Source organism: Pomacea canaliculata, linkage group LG4 (assembly GCF_003073045.1).
Source record: "Pomacea canaliculata isolate SZHN2017 linkage group LG4, ASM307304v1, whole genome shotgun sequence".
NCBI classification, from domain to species: Eukaryota; Metazoa; Mollusca; class Gastropoda; order Architaenioglossa; family Ampullariidae; genus Pomacea; species Pomacea canaliculata.
Window position 1 is genome coordinate 33,087,909 of NC_037593.1, and position 20,674 is coordinate 33,108,582.

Consider the following 20,674-nt stretch of genomic DNA (forward strand, 5'->3'; position numbering starts at 1 on the left):
CAGGGATTCCACCACTCATGGATCGATTTTTGGTGTCATATTTTTCTATCTTTTATGTAAATTGTTTGACTTTATGTTATAAATAATTATTTCAAAAATAACTTTCATGGGGTAAAAAATTATTGACTGCAATTTTTATGTAAATAATTGGATGAATGCTTATGTTCAAAAACAATTTTAATGCTTTAAATAATGTAACTGCTAAAATAGTTTTTTGGTGTAAATAATAAAATTGTTTAATGATATCTCTTGCCTACTATTTATGCGTTGTGAGGAAACGAGATTTTGAAAAGCTGTTGGATGTTTTCTTCATGGTGTGCAAGCCTGTGTACAGTGTAAGTAAAAGTGAGAAAGGGTGAGAATGCAGCAAGAGGGGAGTGGGAGTTGGGAGTTTGATGGGAAAACACGACTTCTCATGGGCGATCGGTGGGTATCCAATGGTTTTTTGGTGGGAAGGTGGGTGGGTCTTTCGTGGGAAAACATGGCAACCCGTGGGAATTCCCTACGAGGTCCCCTTAGGGTCCCGCTTCCAAAACCCGAGAGGGACCCAACTTTCTTCCCGAAGAGGTCCCATGAGGGACCCAAGAGTTCTTGCAGGCTGGGGACTAGTTCCGTTCTTACCCAACAAGCTGTTCACAATGTCAAAAGTCTTTCTGGGATTTCCACTCGCAGCCTCTAGCTGCTCCTGCACGAATAGCGATTTAGCCTTTGTTACAGCACAAACATTTATTTCTGGCTAACTTATAGAGCTGTCTGTCAATCTCAAGTTTGGTCTTCCTCCACTTTTTCTCTGCCAGCCGTCTCTGTGTCTTGGCTTCACTCACCCCTCACAAAACCACACACAATCTGGTCTATCTACAACAATTTTGCTGACTGCAGGCGCATGCTTATCAAGCAGCTGTAGTAAAGTCTGATTATATAACTCTGCTAACTCATCAACATCTGTGGGAGGATCTAATAACAACTTGGACTGAAGCAGGTCTTCTCTGAAAGCGTTCAGGTCAACCTTCTTCAAATTTCTACACAAAACAGATGTCTTTCTACGCCTTGGTCGAGAAAGGTCAGTCACCAAGGACTGCACAAAATGGTCTGAAAGCAAAAAATCCTCGACAACAGCCGACTTGACCAGTGACTCTGATGGCGCACGAGTGATAACCCAGTCAAGAATGTGTCCAAGTCTATGAGTTGGTTTATCAATCAGCTGACAAAGACCACGGCTGTCTAAAGCCTCAATCAACCGCTTCACATCACTATCTTGAGGTCTATCAAAGTGAAAATTTACATCCCCCAAAATAAGAATCTTCTCCTTTGTGAGTAAACTGTCTGTAAATTTGACTGGAATGAGATAAACAGCTTGAATATTTCAGTGATTTGTTCAAGAATTACTTTCAAGCATATTATCTATCAAACTTCTAAAGAGGTGACAAGTAAAATATTATCTTTTATTCAATTTATTTCTGATGACATCAGTCCACCTTTATACGTTCGTGGTTAGATCTATGTGACAACAATAGGATGGCGCAGTGATCTGACATAGTGCAACGTTCACATCCGCTTGTGTCATCAAGGCCCAGAATAAATAGAAATACTGTATTTTTATAGCTGACTCAACATTAAACTTACGTTTCAACAGTAAACCGTGAAATTGTCCTGTCTTTTAGCTTGAGATTTTGTAGGAATATGTGGACTTATTGAGTGCACTACCAACGGTCACTCCACTTCCGCCGTAGTAACGCTCAGGGCGGACATCAGAGCAGCCTGTAGAGACAGACCTGTCCTGGCCAGGCCAACATTCCCAGCCGAATTGACCTCAGCCTCTGTCAAGCACTGCGTCAGGAGATGGAGGTGGCAGAAACATCTAACCCATCTTTCAGACGTGTGCTGGTCTTCTTCTTCTTGCTGGTTCTGCTGGATCGATGCTCCAATAAGTGTTAGAACGATTTTACCTTCTCTTGTGTTTGTCTGCGTGTACACAATCTGTACAACTTGCTACTCACTGTCACATTTCTTTACTTTCTGTGTGTTTTGACTGATAACTTACAACACTATCGAAGCTTTTTATAAATAATAGTAATAATAATAATAATTGTCACTGATCTTGCTTGAGGTGTCAATCTAACGGTTTAGATCTCATACACGTTCAGACTTTCCGTAGTTAGATTTGGTTACTGAAGCCAATTATTTAGTTGTAATGACTGTAGATATGATATATTGTTTACTTTCCTGTGTAGCGGGAGAGCTATGTTCAGGTCAGCGGGTACTGCTGACAGTGCTTGTTCCCTCCACCCCGCATCCCCTTCCACTGAGTAATTTTTGTAGTTATTAAATTAGTCGCGAGCTCTTTGATTTAGTGTTCGTTTACTAGTCCGGGGGATCTGTGAAAAAAGTGCTAAAGACCCAGAACTAACTGCACTACAAGCTTTGATGAAACGTGCAAAAAGTCTTGTTGACGCCATCATAAGTCCTGCAGGTGAGAAGTGAGAAGTGAGAAGTGGTTGTCATCGTAGGCACGAAGGAGTAGATCGTGTACGACATGAAGAGGTGCACATTCAGTACCATGACCTTTTCTAGAAGTCCGCTGAAACAGATTAAAGAAATGAGTTTGCTCCACATGTGCAATCATTGAAAAGAATCTTTTCGAAACTTTTGTTCAGAAAGAACAAGTTGGACACGTGTCTGTACTTGCATGTAAAGGTGGTTTCTGTTCAAGTGGGATACAACAGCAGACCTGAAGTCAAGATGAAGTGCCCAGAGGTGAGAGACTCATTAGTGAGGACATCCAGGCAACCAGCAAACAGAGAGGAGGGAATAGGCTCAAGCTCACATGATTTGGGGTCCTACTCAGGCAAATAAAGACAAACTTAACTGAGTGTAACAGTTGTATTGTCATATAAAATAAGCTTTGTAAACGCGTTGTACAGTTTTAGTTACATAGCAGTCAAAACCATTGTAGAGGACTTCACACCATCACATGCAAAGTCCACTATATTTGCAAGAATAAGTATTTTGGCTTTTTTCTTCTTAGTAGTTAGAAGAATAAGAACAAGAAAGTTTCATTCATCTACATTTCAGTCCCTTGGCCTACAGTGGACGACTGCTTCTGGGGCAGCAGCCAAGAACGCTACGTGTTGAGCGGTAGAAAACAATTCTGACACAGTGACATTTAATAGAAGGGATTGTTTGGGGGGGGGGGTATGTGTCTATCAGGTAAACGACCGTGTGGATTTTATTTTATTTTTTTTATATGAAAAATCTAGTCTCGAATATTCAGATCCTGTTTTGTGTTCAAAAATAACCCATGGAGTAGATTGGATGCTAAAGGAGCTTTGTATAAGTAACATTTGGAAACAGTGCTGATCATGTAGGTGCGGAAAATCCTTCTGTCCTCACTGTAGTAATCACGATGCAGATTTCTGCCATGTTGTTTACAGAGGACGGCTTCCACATGCTTTACGTTAAGAACAGGATTTGGATTAGGATTACCATCAGTCTCCTACCAAGTACCAAAACAAGGTCTTCATATTCACCACACCCTCCCCTGCTCTACATGTGTACGTGCAATCCAGGTATTCCTAAACATACTCAAGTAAATGCTCCAAATTACCTACGCAAGACGAAAGATACAAAGGTTTACCGCCATCTGAACTGTTTGACTTTGGGCTGTCCTGCACATCTCTCTCACAAACTAGAAAATCCAAATCTCTGCTGAACGTCTGGTGCTCAACACAAGAGACCATTTCACATCTCTCCAGTCCCGGCACTGGCTGTTGTTTGTGCTCATTTGCATTTCTTGGAAGACATTTGTCCTGTCTGTTTCTCCAAACTTCTCCCCTACATCCCAACCATCACCTTTCGTTCAGCGCTTCTGACCGCGCACTCCATCTATTTCGATGACTACACGATAAGGTATGGTCACCAGCGTTTTAGCGACGGTGCAGCAAAGCAGCTCAATTACCTTTATTTTAGGCAATTACCCACTATTAAGTCTTTAGCGTGCACTAAAAGACCTTTCCCGTGACTACTACTCCTAAGCACAGTCCACTGCTCTCGTATTTTGCTCAAGCAGAAAAACATCTATTGAGGTGTTTAAAGTCTTCAGTGTGGACTATGACGTGTTCTCTCTCAACGTAGATGGTGGTTGGAGATCTTCCTGCAGGTGTCTTGCAGTTGCAGGTGTGGTAATCAAAATACTAGACATGCACATGTCACCACCAGACGTGTTGGAGGCTACCGTGTTGAATGTAGCTTCACAACGCTGGGTGCATGCCTACTAATCGGTGGGGTGGAACCCAAACCAAGACCTGGCCCCCCCCCCAAAAAAAAGGCTTTGAGGAGAACAAGTGGGAAAAACAAGAAACAAGTGCGCTGCTCCCTCCAAAGCTTTGTTGGATAGTCTAACGAGAAACATGGCAGAAATGATGGAAAGCATCAACAGGCTGGAAACAACACAAACTGCGCTAGTGGGTGACAGGGAGCGGAAACAAAGAGATGTAAATTGGTCAATCAATCAAGGGAATCAAGAAGTCAAAATATTCGAGAAGCGATCTTTCACCTCCAGCATAAAATTGATTCAGTAGAGAAATTTGTGAAGAGCAACGGTGAAAAAGAAGACAGAGTGAAAGTACTTTAAGGTCAGTGATGACAAGCGAGTGTTTTACCCACTGCACTGCCAGGTGCCCCCGGGTCGTATGTCAGGGTGCATGAGGTCCTTACAGCCACAGACAGGTGCCTAGACCTTAGTAGACTTGTGGCTGGACAAATAAAAACCTTAAAAGTGCTTTTTTTCAGCGAGTAGGTCCTTATTAGTTGCGATCAGGTCCTTATAAAACAAAGAGATGTGATAAAGAATGCTGTTATTGGTGTAAAGGGCGCTCACTTTTTTCAAACGCCCCACAGGTACAGCCTTGCTACAATCTGAGAGACATCATTACAGCTGTTTTTACAGGCCAGACTTCGATCATCTGGTATCACAGATTGGGTCCTAGGGAGGGAATGGTAGAGAGCGACTGACATTAGCGCCACATGACTAGCTAGTAACCAGCACCGCCAATGCTCCGTCCCCTCTAACCCGGTACAAAAGTTCTTTCTTGCCATCAGCATGGGTGTGAGTTCAGCGTTCTAAGAGAAATGATGGAGAAAATACAGAAAATAAAGTTCTGAACGTTTGGGAGGGGACGTGCATGGAAAACGCATGAGAAACTGTGGCGTGGACTCGAGGTTCGGGACAGACAGTCTGTAGACAGTCGGGGGAGACAGATTGTAGTTAACTGACGTCACCTGGGGGTTTGGATGACCTGCTTGACCTAGCGACATTCCTGCTTATCAGTTCTTCACTCTCTTCCCCCTTCTCGCTAACCTTATCTTGAGCAATTCCCTCAGTCGCACGTGGCGTTGGTCTGGCTAGACTTACCTTTTCTGTCTCTTGTTTCATTTGTTTTCCAATTCTAGCTTTTCTCTCCTCCCCCTCTCTTCTAGCTTTTTTTTCACTCACTCTCCCTTTGATTTTCTCCTCTCTTCCACTGCTCTTGACTTTTGTCTTTAGCTTCTCTAATTTTTATTCCCTTGAAAAGTTTCTTTCCAAATTCTCTCTTCCCACCTTTCCTTCCTAGCTAACCAGATGACTAATTTTTCCTTTACGAACTTCTCACGTATCTTACCCTTGTTACCTGATTCAGTTTCTACTCCCCTGAGTTCTCTACTCTTCACTCTGGGAAGCGTCTTCATCATTTACTGCAGCCCTGACTGGCGCGTGCTCCTGTTGTGTGTTGATAACTGAGTAAACAAGTTGGTTGCTGAATGGCGACTGCTTTGTCTTTAGTCTCACCTGTCGTTAGTTCTCCCTCCTGCACTTTGACGTGTATTTGGAGTCGTGCCTGACTGCAAGCGTTCAGATGTGATGCTCCCTTCCATCTTGGTGGCCTCAGTTTCTTTTGAACGGGCGACAGTTGGTGTCGACGGTTATCTGCAAGTCTTCTTTTCACCTTCCATCTGTGGGTGTATGTGACACAGTTCTGCTTCACATATTTCACACAAATGGTAAAGAATCTGCGATATATCATAGAGAGTACATTTTATGGCCTGTTTCACATGTAGTGTGTGGACGACGGAGTGTATTTTACAACAATTTGTTTTTATTTGAGCCTGGAGTAAACAGTCCGTTGTATGTATACTTCATTGTGCAGTGTCGTCACTGATGACATCGCACGATGAGAAGATAAACCCATCTCTGTGCAAGATGTTAAAGCTCGGCATTCATCGACTCTAAACGTATCACGTTTTTTAGTGCCCGGTCTGTCTCATCCAACCAGCAAGAACAGAAGAGAACAGAGATCATAGAGTTCATCAGTGACAATGACTTGGACATTCTGCTATTTACTGAAACGCAGCTCAGAGATCGTGGTGATGAGAGTGTTTGTGTTGTTAACTACAATGTGCGGTGTTTCCGCCGTGCCAGTCGCGGATGAAGGATTGCTGCGATCTTTAAAATATCTTTTGTGTTACCTTGCGTTTGAATTCCCTTTTATAATCTTGTCATTGAATTTTGTAATGCAAGACTTTCCTCCCGGACAAAAATTCATCTGATGTGTTTATATAGACCACCACTCAACACCACAAACAATTAACTGACAACAGGTTTCTGTCAGAATTCACGATCTACTTGACCATGGCAAAATGCTAAGTAGCATACCTGTGAGGCTGTGATCATTGAAGACTTCAGTGTCCGTTTGACAAAAAGAAAACTGTAGACAAAAAAGGCTCACGGATCTGCTCAGTGTCTTCACCCAGTAACCTAAATAATCAAATCCTCTTTTGAGTGGTGCATAGTCATCTTGATCATGTCATATGCATGGTTACTGTCTCAAATGTGATCTTTTTTACATCATTACTGTGTGAACCAGCACTGACACCAGTGTTTCGCACTCTGCCGTCTTCGTGACATGGACAGTCTATGTTTCGTGATGACCTGGGAAGCGAACTGGCCCTCTGCGCTCAGCGTCTTCTGACAGGCTTGCGGCCGTTTCTCCGTCGCTCCGGCTGGAGGCCCAATGGTCCTGCTGTGTGTACCCGAGTTCCACCCCAACAAACACGTGCCATGGTACACAGCCCATGCTCCTGCTGTGTGTACCCGAGTTCACCCCAACAAACACGTGCCATGGTACCACAGCCCATGCTCCTGCTGTGTGTACCCGAGTTCACCCCAACAAACACGTGCCATGGTACCACAGCCCATGCTCCTGCTGTGTGTACCCGAGTTCACCCCAACAAACACGTGCCATGGTACCCCACTCCATGCTCCTGCTGTGTGTACCCGAGTTCACCCCAACAAACACGTGCCATGGTACCCCACCCCATGCTCCTGGAGTGTGTACCCGAGTTCACCCCAACAAACACGGGCCATGGTACCCCACCCCATGCTCCTGCTGTGTGTACCCGAGTTCACCCCAACAAACACGGGCCATGGTACCACAGCCCATGCTCCTGCTGTGTGTACCCGAGTTCACCCCAACAAACACGTGCCATGGTACCACAGCCCATGCTCCTGCTGTGTTTACCCGAGTTCACCCAACAAACACGTGCCATGGACCACAGCCCATGCTCCTGCTGTGTGTACCCGAGTTCACCCCAACAAACCACGTGCCATGGTACCCACTCCATGCTCCTGCTACCCGAGTTCACCCCAACAAACACGTGCCATGGTACCACCCATGCTCCTGGAGTGTGTACCCGAGTTCACCCCACCCGGCCAAACCCAACACACGGCCATGGTAACCACAGCCATGCTCCTGCTGTGTGTACCCGAGTTCACCCCAACAAACACGTGCCATGGTACCACAGCCCATGCTTCTGCGTGTGTACCGAGTTCACCCAACAACACGGCCATCGGTACACAGCCCATGCTCCCTGCTGTGTGTACCCGAGTCACCCAACCAAACAGTGCCATGGTACCCCACTCCATGCTCCTGCTGTGTGTACCGAGTTCACCCAACAAACACTGCCATGGTACCCCACCCATGCTCCTGGAGGTGTGTACCCGAGTTCACCCCAACAAACACGGCCATGGTACCCCACCCCATGCTCCTGCTGTGTGTACCCCGAGTTCACCCCAACAAACACGCCATGGTACCACAAGCCCATGCCCTGCTGTGTGTACCCGAGTTCACCCCAACAAACACGTGCCATGGTACCACAGCCCATGCTCCTGCTGTGTGTACCCGATTCACCCACAAACACGGGCATGGTACCACAGCCCATGCTCCTGCTGTGTGTACCCGAGTCACCCAACAAACACGTGCCATGGTACCACAGCCCAGCTTCTGCTGTGTGTACCCGAGTTCACCCCAACAAACACGTGCCATGGTACCACAGCCCATGCTTCTGCTGTGTGTACCCGAGTTCACCCCAACAAACACGTGCCATGGTACCCCAGCCCATGCTCCTGGTCTGTGTACCCGAGTTCACCCCAACAAACACGGGCCATGGTACTCCAGCATTGAGCGGAATGCTAAGGCGTAACATCGACGAGGTGAAAGGTTGTGGCGTAGGTCTGGGTTGACTGTCCATAAACAGATGCTAAACCCTGCCAAGCGTTTAGTCCTCCACCTTGTTCCTTTCGCCAAAACTACATTCCTTTGTCCTCACATTAGTACTTGCTCGTCTAGTAGGACCTGCAGCCACCTGTTGGGCAGCACAAACAGGTGACAACTGCCCACAGTCGTTGCATCTGATTTTCTTACCTCCGATGCCTTTGGCGATGTGTATGGGTTTTTTTTTGTTTTTTTTTGTTTTTTTGTTTTTTTTAGTACGATTCTTGACATTCGGGCTAAGCTTAATCAACTGCCTGTGCACCTTTCAGACCTTGCTAACCACGCTGACGATCTGGCAAGGCCAACGTGCTCCCTTGCTTCTGTTCAGCCGATCTCGGAAAGGGACCATCATACTCCAGTCAAAACTCTCAACATGTCCACTGGACCCAGTTCCCACGCCCCTCCATTACAGGTAGACTATCTTGACGCCCTACTGCCTGCCCTCACAGAAATAATTAATTAATGATAGCTTGCCTTGTGGCATCTTCACAACTATCTTGAAAACAGCCTTAGTCAAACCGCTGTTAAAAAGCCTACCCTCGACTTCAACGTATTAAACAATTACCGCCGAGTCTCGAATCTGCCATTTTATTTCCAAAATCCTTGAGAAAGTAGTTCTCAAGCAACTTCTATCGTATCTTCAGTAGGAAAATTTGATTTCTCCATCACAGTCTGCTAATCTCCCTGTTCACAGCACCGAGACCGCCCTGCATCCAACACGTAGTTAAAGCTAAATGATGAAAAACAGAAACGTATTATTTCAACGAGGAGAGCAAGAGTTCACTGCGTGTCTCTGTTGGGGTGTCACAGAGGGGGACATGAGGATAACAGCCCGCACACGGATGGTGGCTGAGCTCACCTGCTGAATAATCGGGATTCTGTTTCTAGACAGCGGAACAAGAAAAGGAGGGAAGACGATTTAAATGAACTGTTGTGGGCCACCGCTTCACTTACAGAGGACACACGGCGAGTGGAGGGACACTAGGTGTGTGGGGGGAGTGGAAACTGTGTCTGCCTACCAAGGTGCGGTGTTTGTATTTTTGTACATCTCGGATTTTTGTATGCTGAATTTTTTTATGCATTCTTCTCAAAAGATATGAATGAGTAATTTTGTGGATATCCTGGAGTATAATTCCCAGGACGACAACGTGTGACCCCAAGAGGCAGTGTTTAATATAACATATTGTGAGGTCGCTCGTCCCAGGGACAGTGACATTCAGTGGATAACGTCTGTCTCCAAGTGGAGACGTCAGTTGTGTTTTGTTTGTATCATTGTTTTTACGTTTCAGGACAAGTTGTAAGTGTCTAAGATATATACATGTATATATAGACTTATGAAACATTAGTCCCCAGTGACTGTTGGAACAGTGAAAGCAGTGTTGTGCCCAACTTTACATTTATTGTTTCTCAAGTTAAGCATCAAGAAAGGAACTTTTTCTCAGGACTGAGTTAGGAATTAGAGATTATTGACAGGTAGTGACAATATCTCGTAGATAGTAGTAAGGATTAAGGGACGTATGTTTACTAGGGAATTATTTTAAACAATTTTTTTTTTGCATTTTTATTACTTAAAATTATTAAAGACATGTATATATATATACACAGCCTACAAAAGAGTAGAGTTTTTTTTTTTTTTTAGAATAGAACGCGCAAATGTCCAGGTGTTTGAGTGAACGCGAGTGACTGATCTCGGGTAGGCGATGCTGATGTTCCTTTTGTCACTTCAACACGTGACTTAGGTTACATAATGTCTGCTGACGTGTCTCTTGATGAACGTGTTTCTCACATCTGTCGTTCTGTATACTATGAGCGTCGAAACATCAGATCCATTCGACATTTTCTGTCCATCTCAACCCCCAAAATCCTCATCTGCTCATTCTGTTTAAAGTAGACTACGTAACTCTTTTCTTTCTGGATGTCCACAGGACCTCATTGACAAGCATCAGAAAGTCCACAACACAGCTGCTCGTCTCGCTTTCGTGAATCACAAATGTGAACATATCACACCACTTCTTTATTCTCTCCGTTGGCTACCAGTTAAAGCTACAATAGTCTACATGCTCTTGACTTTATGCTATGGATTCTTTGAAGGCTCCTCCTCCTCTACTCTACTGAAATCTTGTCTGCCCACACTCCTGCCCCAAACCTTGGCTCCTCCTCAGACTCCCGCATTCTGTCCTCCCTCCCACAGACAGTCACATGACAACGGACGTCCTCCCTTTGTGCTGCTAAGCAGTGGAACTCTCTTCCACATCTCATTCACCACTCGGACTACAAGGCTACATTCACACGCTCTGTGAAAACGTATCTGTTCACAAAGTACTATCCCTGAGTTACTATCTGAACTCCATGGCAATACTGTCTGTCATGTTAACCATCATGTAACGACTTCATCTGACACTGTTTATAGTATCTACATCCCTTCATACCTTCATCCACTGCTTTACGTTCTGTGGCTATACTTACCTCACCGTCTGCTGTCTGTTATCTATTCTGTTATCTGTTATCATGACTGGTCTGCGCAGAGAGTGCGGTTTACCTTGGTGATAAAGTACCCTTTATTATTATTAATAATATCGGGTCATGGTCGAGGTAGGACGCGTCTGTACCTCGGTGTAAAAGAATGCATTTGTTTACCTAAACAAAATCTTCTTATGGCCTGTGTTGGTGGATCAGCACATCTGGTATACAAGTCTGTAGATTGTGTTTGAGAAAATCCCATGGAAAATATTTTTCAGTGAAATTATTGTAAAAAGAAGTAGAAACTGGGGCAAGACAGTGAAATTGGCAGTACTCTTTATTATTATTATTAATATCTGCCATCTTGCCAGGACAGGTACCGCCATAGTGTCGCCGTGTTTGTAGTGTCTACGAACTTACAACTAATGACAGTAAGCCCTTACTAGTGCAAGAACTGCTAAAGACACCTTTTGTAAGGCTCCTTGCTGCTAGAGTGGTCCACGTGTCAGGACCATGGACACCTACTAAATACTTACACACTCGACACACAACTCGGTGATTCGATGAAACAACAGGCATCATAACAACAACATTGGGGAGGACAGACTTATGATGGCTTGATAATGTCACTTCAGGAAGTGGCGCCCTCACAGCAACTCACTTATGTACAACCTTTTGTCTGCTTTTGTGCCACTTAGTTTTGGGTTCAACCACAGATCCACCGGACTACAGATTGATTGATTTTGTAAATTTTGAAATCCACAAGAGAAACTGTTGATGATGATTATCAGTAATCTTATGTTTTTCAGATCCCAAGGATCCGAGGTTTAAGATCAAATGTCAGGAAGTTTACGTAAGAAACAAACTGTCAAGTCTTTCATGTACAGCGGATAAGAGCGTATTTGACCAGAAGTGCACTAGTGAACCAGCCAGAAACCTTCGAGTTCGATATGAACGCGCTGATTTGAGTAAGTTCCAAACATACGAACTTTGTCACCTTAAGGTTTTGCACAATTCAAGCCAATGTCAATCAGAGGCGGCAGAGGGAAACGTTCTCTGTGAACAAATTGGTGACGAATGGATCTACACCTGCTATTTTAATGCGGCTGACAGGTACCTAGGTATTATACCGTGGTGTCAGGTGTACTGCAAAAATGAAGGAAATAGCTACCTAATGACCCAAAAATGTCAGCCTTTCGTACTTGGTAAGTTGTTGTTGTTATTGTTTCCGCGCGAGAACACTCTCACTCACTCATTTTTCCCCTTTGTGTCCGAGATACTGGATTCCTTCGCTGTCGTCAGTAAATGTTTGAGACTAGGCATAGACACTACTGTCAGCGACTCACGGAGAGTTGTGAAGAACAGAAAATGTGAGCACTTACAGTGTGAAACTTTGCAAGAAGTGCTGAGATATTTATGAAAGTCCGACAATTGGAAATGGCTGACCTGAGAGTTTTCTCGTGTTCTTGGGTTTCGAGGAAAAAAATTGATGTCGCCTACTTGATATCATAGTCACGGGACTAGGTATGGGATTGACATCATAGTCACGAGACTAGGTATGGGATTGATATCATAGTCACGGGACTAGGTATGGGATTGATATCATAGTCACGGGACTAGGTATGGGATTGACATCATAGTCACGGGACTAGGTATGGGATTGATATCATAGTCACGGGACTAGGTATGGGATTGATATCATAGTCACGGGACTAGGTATTGTATTGATATCATAGTCACGAGACTAGGTATGGGACTGACATCATAGTCACGGGACTAGGTATCTGCTTGACATCATAGTCACGGGACTAGGTATGGGATTGACATCATAGTCACGGGACTAGGTATGGGATTGATATCATAGTCACGGGACTAGGTATGGGATTGATATCATAGTCACGGGACTAGGTATTGTATTGATATCATAGTCACGAGACTAGGTATGGGATTGATATCATAGTCACGGGACTAGGTATGGGATTGATATCATAGTCACGGGACTAGGTATGGGATTGATATCATAGTCACGGGACTAGGTATCTGGTCCTGGACATCTGTTGCTGCTTTCTTTTGTTCACATGCCCTGGGCTCAGTATTAAGTTGTCTTGAGCATGGCCGTAACTTTCACAGTTTTGATGGATGAAGAGATAGTTGACATCCACAGCTTTAGTACGATCAAAAGCTACAAGTCGAGATTAGACATGAAGAAATAAGGTATAGCATTCAGAAATAAAAAGTTCATATAAAACTGAAGTAAGAAGAGGCCTGTAGAAATAATGTAGAGCCATTCACGTTTACTATGTTGAAATGCTAGAGGGAAGGTTGGGGCACTTCGTTCTGCGAGAGTGAGAAGCGAAAAGCAAGACTGACATGCAGTTGAAAGGTCGAGTAATGACTGACTACAATCAGACAATTAGCACACGCTCGTTGACTGGTACATGGGGCAAAGGCTCAAGTCTTAGCTGCTGTTTGGCGACACAAACAGAAGACAAGTCGGTTTGTGTTACTTTGGAGTAGGTAGATACTATTTTTATTTCACTAAAGTGTAGGCCGCATTTATAAAAGTGTTGTTTGTAATCAAGTAAAGTATTCTTTTGAGATTAAGATTTTGTAAATTGAAAATAGAATAATGCACGTTAATATCCAGAAAACAAGTGTAAAAATGTTTAATGCTGTTGACTTTTAGATATCACTACTGCTAGAACAAACATCTGTCAGAAATCATTAGTCTCCATCAAAATGTAAGTGTCCGGAATATCAGCTAATGAAGTTCATTTTTAATCTCAATCTTCAAAGTGAATGAAACGTTAACAACCGCACCACCACCACCAGCTAAACCACTCCCACCAAAGGAAGAATTTCCCCTATGGGCAGCAATTCTCATTGCACTTGGCATTGCCGGTTTGATTGGTGAGTAATACATGTCTGTGTTAAATAATGTGTGAACGTCACAGGGCACGTGCTGGTTCTGCAGTGTGTGTGTGTGTGTTGTTTTCATAATGGAAGGAAGTAATTAAGATGAGACCCTTGAGGAAAGAGTATCAACCTCCAGTCAGTTGTTTCTTGTCTCAGTTTTTAAACGGGAGATCGGATGCCATCGAATGTTAGTTTCCACGCATGCGCGAACGAACGCACGCACACACTCCTCGGAGACAACAGAAGGATGAGTGCACTGCTTACCAAGTGAAACAGACTGCTTTCTATCATTTTTAAAACTGTGCTTTGAAAAGTTCACTTTAAAACATGAATGAACTGTAAGACCTTACAAGCAGACTGACAGACACGTGTACAAAACCTGAGACCAGCACTGGCAAGAGCAACGCCGTGGTCAACGGCAAAGACGAAGTAGAAATTAATATGGCAGAAACGACTAAATAAAAACAACAGAAGAAATATAAATATTAATGATAAATAAAGTTAGACAGAAAGCGAATAATTAAAATAATACAGAAAAGGTATAATAATCTACAATTGTTTCCAGAGTGGCAAACATCGAAACTTGAACTGAATATTTTACAATGTCTGTATGTCAAATGATACAGATGTTCACAGGCTGAGCCAATAGTGTAGGCGCGGATCTACATCAAGCGTTTGTAAGTCCTTACCTTTAGGTAAGCAAACAGTAAAAGAGAGGAAAACAAAATCCACACACCAGCCAATCGGACCTTCAAGTCACATAAAAGTACAGAACACTTAGAGTCCCTCCCCTACTCTAATGAGGGTTAACAGGACATGTTGCTGCTGCTGCTCATGATGAGAATGATGAAGGTTTGAATATTCAAGCTAGCTTAATGATAAAACTTAACAAGAAATTGTGAATCTGAGAACAAAAGTGCCTCAATCTAGCAATCCTATTTTAAACTCTGGTTTCTTGCAGCATTGGTGGCGTTCCTAGTGTGGAGAAAACGTCGGCAGGCCCAAGGGTAAATATTTTTGTGGTAACTTATCAGTCAGAAAAAAGAGACAGAGTGATTTAGACATGTTTAAACAAATTATTTCTTTTCTTAAGAACATCTGATTATTCTTGAGGAGAAAGATATTCTGAGATGAAGAAAGAAAGATAATTAAAGACGGTGAATTTACAAACATTGGGGACAGGTGTCATGACACTCGTGCTCGCCATTTCTCACAAACGCGTCCTCAGGTGTTTCGCATGATTTCTTGCACACAAACACAAACTAAGCCTGGGTCCGCTCCCACGCTAAACTCTAGGAATTACTTTTATAGCTTTTAACAGTTATTACATAAATATCATTGTCTAAACTTGGCTTACCTTTTCCTACTGCAGTCCCGTACAAGATACAGGAGGGTAAGTGAATGCTTTCTGAATACTTTGAACAGTTTATGACCACAGACAGACTTGCCAACACACTTGAAAGTACAGAGGAATGTAGGACTAATACACCGGCCTGACAAAGTGGCAGAGCCAGTGTTACAGAAATGTATTTCACTGGCGACTTAATGTCTTCAGACACTTTTGTCACATTCTTGAGAGAATTGTAAAACTTCTAAAATGATTTTTCAACAAGAAGACATACTTTTTAATCATGTTCATGAACGCAACAGAGTATTTAAAGAAATCTTGTCTTGTTCCTGGTAAAATGCTTGCAAAATGACCTTAATATACAAGGCTGATATTATTGCAGAGAAGTGGCTGAAAGAGAAGGTGAAGGAGAAGGTGAAGGAGAAGGTGAAGGAGAGGATGAAGGAGAAGAGTAAGTAAATAGTTTATACCTTCAACTGTGTACTCCATTTTCTGACGACAGATCGAAGTGCTAACAAACTTGAAAGTAGAGAAGTATTGTAGGACTTATACACTTTCCTAACAAAACGACAGAAAGACAGTGTAGGAGAAATGTCTTTTACTGGTGACTAGATATTTATATCATAAGACATGTTTTCACACTTCAAAGTTTATGTGACAATGCTTTTACTTTAAAATAAACTAAATTATCTGCGTATGGTAATCTAGTAATATTTCTTGTAAAATGCTAATGATATTAACTTAATTGACAATATTGAAAATATTGTCTTAACTTGGGATTCCTTTTCCTACTGCAGAGAGGAAGCTGAAGGGGCAAGTGCCGAAGAGTAAGTAAATACTGTAAATCTTGAATAGGTTTTGACATCGTCTGACAGATGGAGATGCTAACAAACTTAAAGGTAGAGAAGAATGGTAGGACTAATGCAACTTCCTAAGAAAGCGACAGAAAGACAGTGTGAGAGAAATGTATTTCACTGGCGACTTTATTGCTATTACATGTAAGACAGGACACACCTGTCAAGGGAAGCTGCTGAAGACAAAGCACATTATTTAGGTGGACAGTAGCGACATAAACACTCCCTGTGACAATGGAGCACAGTTTTGATGATCTTTAGAAAATTCATTCAAAGTAAAGTTTGCTTTTAAAAATGCCAGGTGCCTGCAAAACTGAGGTACGAGTATAGATAAGGAGACAAATAAATCTTCCCATGTCACAGACCACCACAACCCGTCGTCACCATTTCCAAATGCTGCCCTCTGGTTGCCAATAGAAACTAGTCGCCAAGAAGAAAGCTTTCCCCAAGTCCTTTTAATCAGTTGCGATGCCGCACTTGGAAAAGATTTGTAAATCAACCTTAGTTTTTCTCTCCGTAGCCTGTGACACTAATGATGGTGTGTCTGTGAGAATGGACGCTGAGTGGCTGAGTGTGAGTGGTTGTGTGGCTGACTGTTGGACTTGTTTATTTTGTCTGTGTAGTCTATTATTTATGGCATTTTACTTCGTATTTCAGCGTTAGTGATTTTGAAGTAAGCGCGAATGTTTATATCTGCTGTTGCAGGTCACAACAACCAGAAGAAGCAGCAGAAGGGTAAGTGGACATTACTAGTCAGACGAAAAATATGACAAGCAAAGCGACTTGTAATTGAAAACAGAGAGATGGTGGGACTGACAGAAGTGTAAAGAGATGGAGGGTCGAACGTCTACATGACCATTTCATGATGTCCATTAGACTGACAGACAGAAAGGCGCACCATAGACTCGATATCATGTATCTGGGCTTAGCAAACAGATGTGTAGACAGAGACAGAGACAGAGACAGAGGATATGTTTGGTAGATGTGTATGGAGACACAGAGACACTGTGTTACAGAACTGTATTGTTTCAAATGCAGACTTCTTTTTTAAAAAACCTCATCGCACACATCTCAAACTTAGGTAGCTGCTTACAAACGTTTAGGTTACAAAGCAACAAAGTAGGTTCCCGTCTAAAAGACAACACAATCCAGGGATAACAAGACACCTTGTCACTTGAAGGCAACATTTGATGTTTTCACTTTCCACTTTAACTGTGCTGCACTGTTTTTACGTTCTGAAGAAACATTCAAATGTAGATACTAGTTTATATGTTCAAGACTTGTCTGACACCTGGAATTTATTCTTTCCTGCAGTGGAGGAGAAGCACCAGCGGAGGAATAAAGACCGGATTTCCAACAAAACATCGCAACAACCGCTGTGACAAGAAGGGAGGGAGCAGCTCCATCATTAGAACAGAAATGTGATAAAAACTGATTTGTTTACACGTACACTTGATTACGAGTTACCAGCTTGTCGTAATAGGATGATAGTACAGGCAACAACAACATCTTGTGTGTATACATCAAAGGGTATGTCACAGCGATGTCCGTATTGTTTAGCTAAGTCTCAATGATAAAGTCTGTATTGTTTAGTCTGGTCTCAAAGATAAAGTCTGTATTGTTTAGTCTCAATGATAAACTCTGTATTGTTTAGCTTGGTCTCAATGATAAAGTCTGTATTGCTTAGCTAGGTCTCAATGATAAAGTCTGTATTGCTTAGCTAGGTCTCAATGATAAATGCTTTATAGTTTAGCTAGGTCTGAGTGGTGGAGTGCGTAGTCTGTCATTGGAATACATAAATGCCGCAATCAGTGTCAAAGCCGCATTAAACTTTAGAAAGTGTGACAAGTAAACCTCGATGTGGATAAAAGAAAGTTTTTTACATAGGGTTGTAAGCAAAACAAAGTAATCCACAAAAGTATGCCGTTTGTGAAAACTGTGATATTTGTCAAAAATCTACAAGCGTACCGCTCTGGCTGTAATCATAGGGAGGTAAACATATCTCCTCTAGAAATGTGAGACAATATTCTCACTCCCTGTTTATCATTTGTGCTGCTGTACTAATGCACTCCTTCATCAGAAATACTTGTATAACTTAAGTTTATGCTAACATATGTATTAACTAAAGGTACACTGTTCACACACGTGGCTTACTATCTATATCTATCCATACACTATATTGTTGATCAACTCCTGTCATGCAGTTTAAAAATGACTTCTGTATACCACACGGCAGGCCTCTGTCAGAGAGCTCCAGAGTGTTTGATATTAAAGTATACAGAAAGTCCACAAATAGTCTCAGTGTAGTTGATGACTTTCCACAAACGTGTTGCCAGCAGGTGTAGCAGTGTTCAACCAGCAGCACCACGTGACATCCAAAACACACGTTCTTGTACAGAACACACGTGTGCACTCAGAGCACATCATCTTCATAACACGCTTCTCATGTAAAATTCAGGTCCTGAATGTCAACACAACACTGAGCGACAATCGCTGGAAATAAAGTATAAATATCACAAAACATAGTCCAGTGGGTGAAGTAAATATTTCTGACATTTTTAAAGGAGACATTTTAGAATGATATAATTTACACTTCTATCTCTTAACATTCATGCGCTCACTCATTTCCTTTATTCCCTTTATGTGTCTTCGCTGACGATCAGCTGTAATAATAATAATGTGAAAGTATAAAACGCAGATAGATGGCACTCTCTGCGCAGACCAATAATGATAAATGAAAGATAACAGCCAGTGGACAGTGAGGTACTACAGACACACTAACAACATAAAGATGAGGTACTATAGACACAATAACAACATAAAGATGAGGTACACGATAAGAGAGGACAGTGAGGTACTATAGACACACTAACAACATAAAGATGAGGTACTATAGACACAATAACAACATAAAGATGAGGTACTACAGACACAATAACAACATAAAGATGAGGTACTATAGACACAATAACAACATAAAGATGCGGTACTACAGACACACTAACAACATAAAGATGCGGTACTACAGACACACTAACAACATAAAGATGAGGTACTACAGACACACTAACAACATAAAGATGAGGTACTATAGGCACACTAACAACATAAAGATGAGGTACTATAGACACACTAACAGCATAAAGATGAGGTACACGATAACAGAGGACAGTGAGGTACTATAGACACACTAACAACATAAAGATGAGGTACACGATAACAGAGGACAGTGAGGTACTATAGACACACTGAACAACATACAGATGAGGTACACGATAACAGAGGACAGTGAGGTACTATAGACACACTAACAACATAAAGATGAGGTACTACAGACACACTAACAACATAAAGATGAGGTACTATAGACACACTAACAACATAAAGATGAGGTACTATAGGCACACTAACAACATAAAGATGAGGTACTACAGACACACTAACAGCATAAAGATGAGGTACTATAGACACACTAACAACATAAACATGAGGTACTATAGACACACTAACAACATAAAGATCAGGTACTATAGACACACTAACAACATAAAGATGAGGTACTACAGACACACTAACAACATAAAGATGAGGTACTGCAGACACACTAACAACATAAAGATGAGGTACACGATAACAGAGGACAGTGAGGTACTATAGACACACTAACAACATAAAGATGAGGTACACGATAACAGAGGACAGTGAGGTACTATAGACACACTGAACAACATACAGATGAGGTACACGATAACAGAGGACAGCGAGGTACTATAGACACACTAACAACATAAAGATGAGGTACTATAGACACACTAACAACATAAAGATGAGGTACTATAGACACACTAACAACATAAAGATGAGGTACTATAGAAACACTAACAACATAAAGATGAGGTACTATAGAAACACTAACAACATAAAGATGAGGTACACGATAACAGAGGACAGTGAGGTACTATAGACATTGAACAACATAAAGATGAGGTACTATAGACACACTAACAACATAAAGATGAGGTACACGATAACAGAGGACAGTGAGGTACTATATACACACTAACAACATAAAGATGAGGTACTACAGACACACTAACAACATAAAGATGAGGTACTATAGGCACACTAACAACATAAAGATGAGGTACTATAGGCACACTAACAACATAAAGATGAGGTACACGATAAGAGAGGACAGTGAGGTACTATAGACACACTAACAACATAAAGATGAGGTACTATAGACACACTAACAACATAAAGATGAGGTACTATAGACACACTAACAACATAAAGATGAGGTACTATAGACACACTAACAACATAAAGATGAGGTACTATAAACACACTAACAACATAAAGATGAGGTACACGATAAGAGAGGACAGTGAGGTACTATAGACACACTAACAACATAAAGATGAGGTACTATAGACACACTAACAACATAAAGATGAGGTACTATAGACACACTAACAACATAAAGATGAGGTAAACGATAACAGAGGACA

The 20,674-nt window shown here is 42.2% G+C and overlaps 1 protein-coding gene and 1 long non-coding RNA gene across 2 annotated transcripts; both read left to right on the top strand.

The window, feature by feature from the left end:
* The first annotated feature begins 1,691 nt into the window (after positions 1-1,691).
* On the top strand, positions 1,692-16,902 carry LOC112562517 (nucleoporin NUP159-like). The gene is made up of 8 exons (XM_025235797.1): positions 1,692-1,930; positions 11,855-12,013; positions 13,842-13,955; positions 14,923-14,968; positions 15,334-15,354; positions 15,692-15,760; positions 16,107-16,136; positions 16,869-16,902. The coding sequence occupies exons 1-8, from the start codon at positions 1,840-1,842 to the stop codon at positions 16,900-16,902; spliced, it is 564 nt and encodes a 187-aa protein (XP_025091582.1). The 5' UTR covers positions 1,692-1,839.
* LOC112563116 lies at positions 15,729-18,458 on the top strand. Its single transcript, XR_003098963.1, has 4 exons — positions 15,729-15,760; positions 16,107-16,136; positions 16,869-16,898; positions 17,478-18,458. It is a non-coding gene; the product is annotated as an uncharacterized LOC112563116 (long non-coding RNA).
* The last annotated feature ends 2,216 nt before the right edge of the window (positions 18,459-20,674 follow it).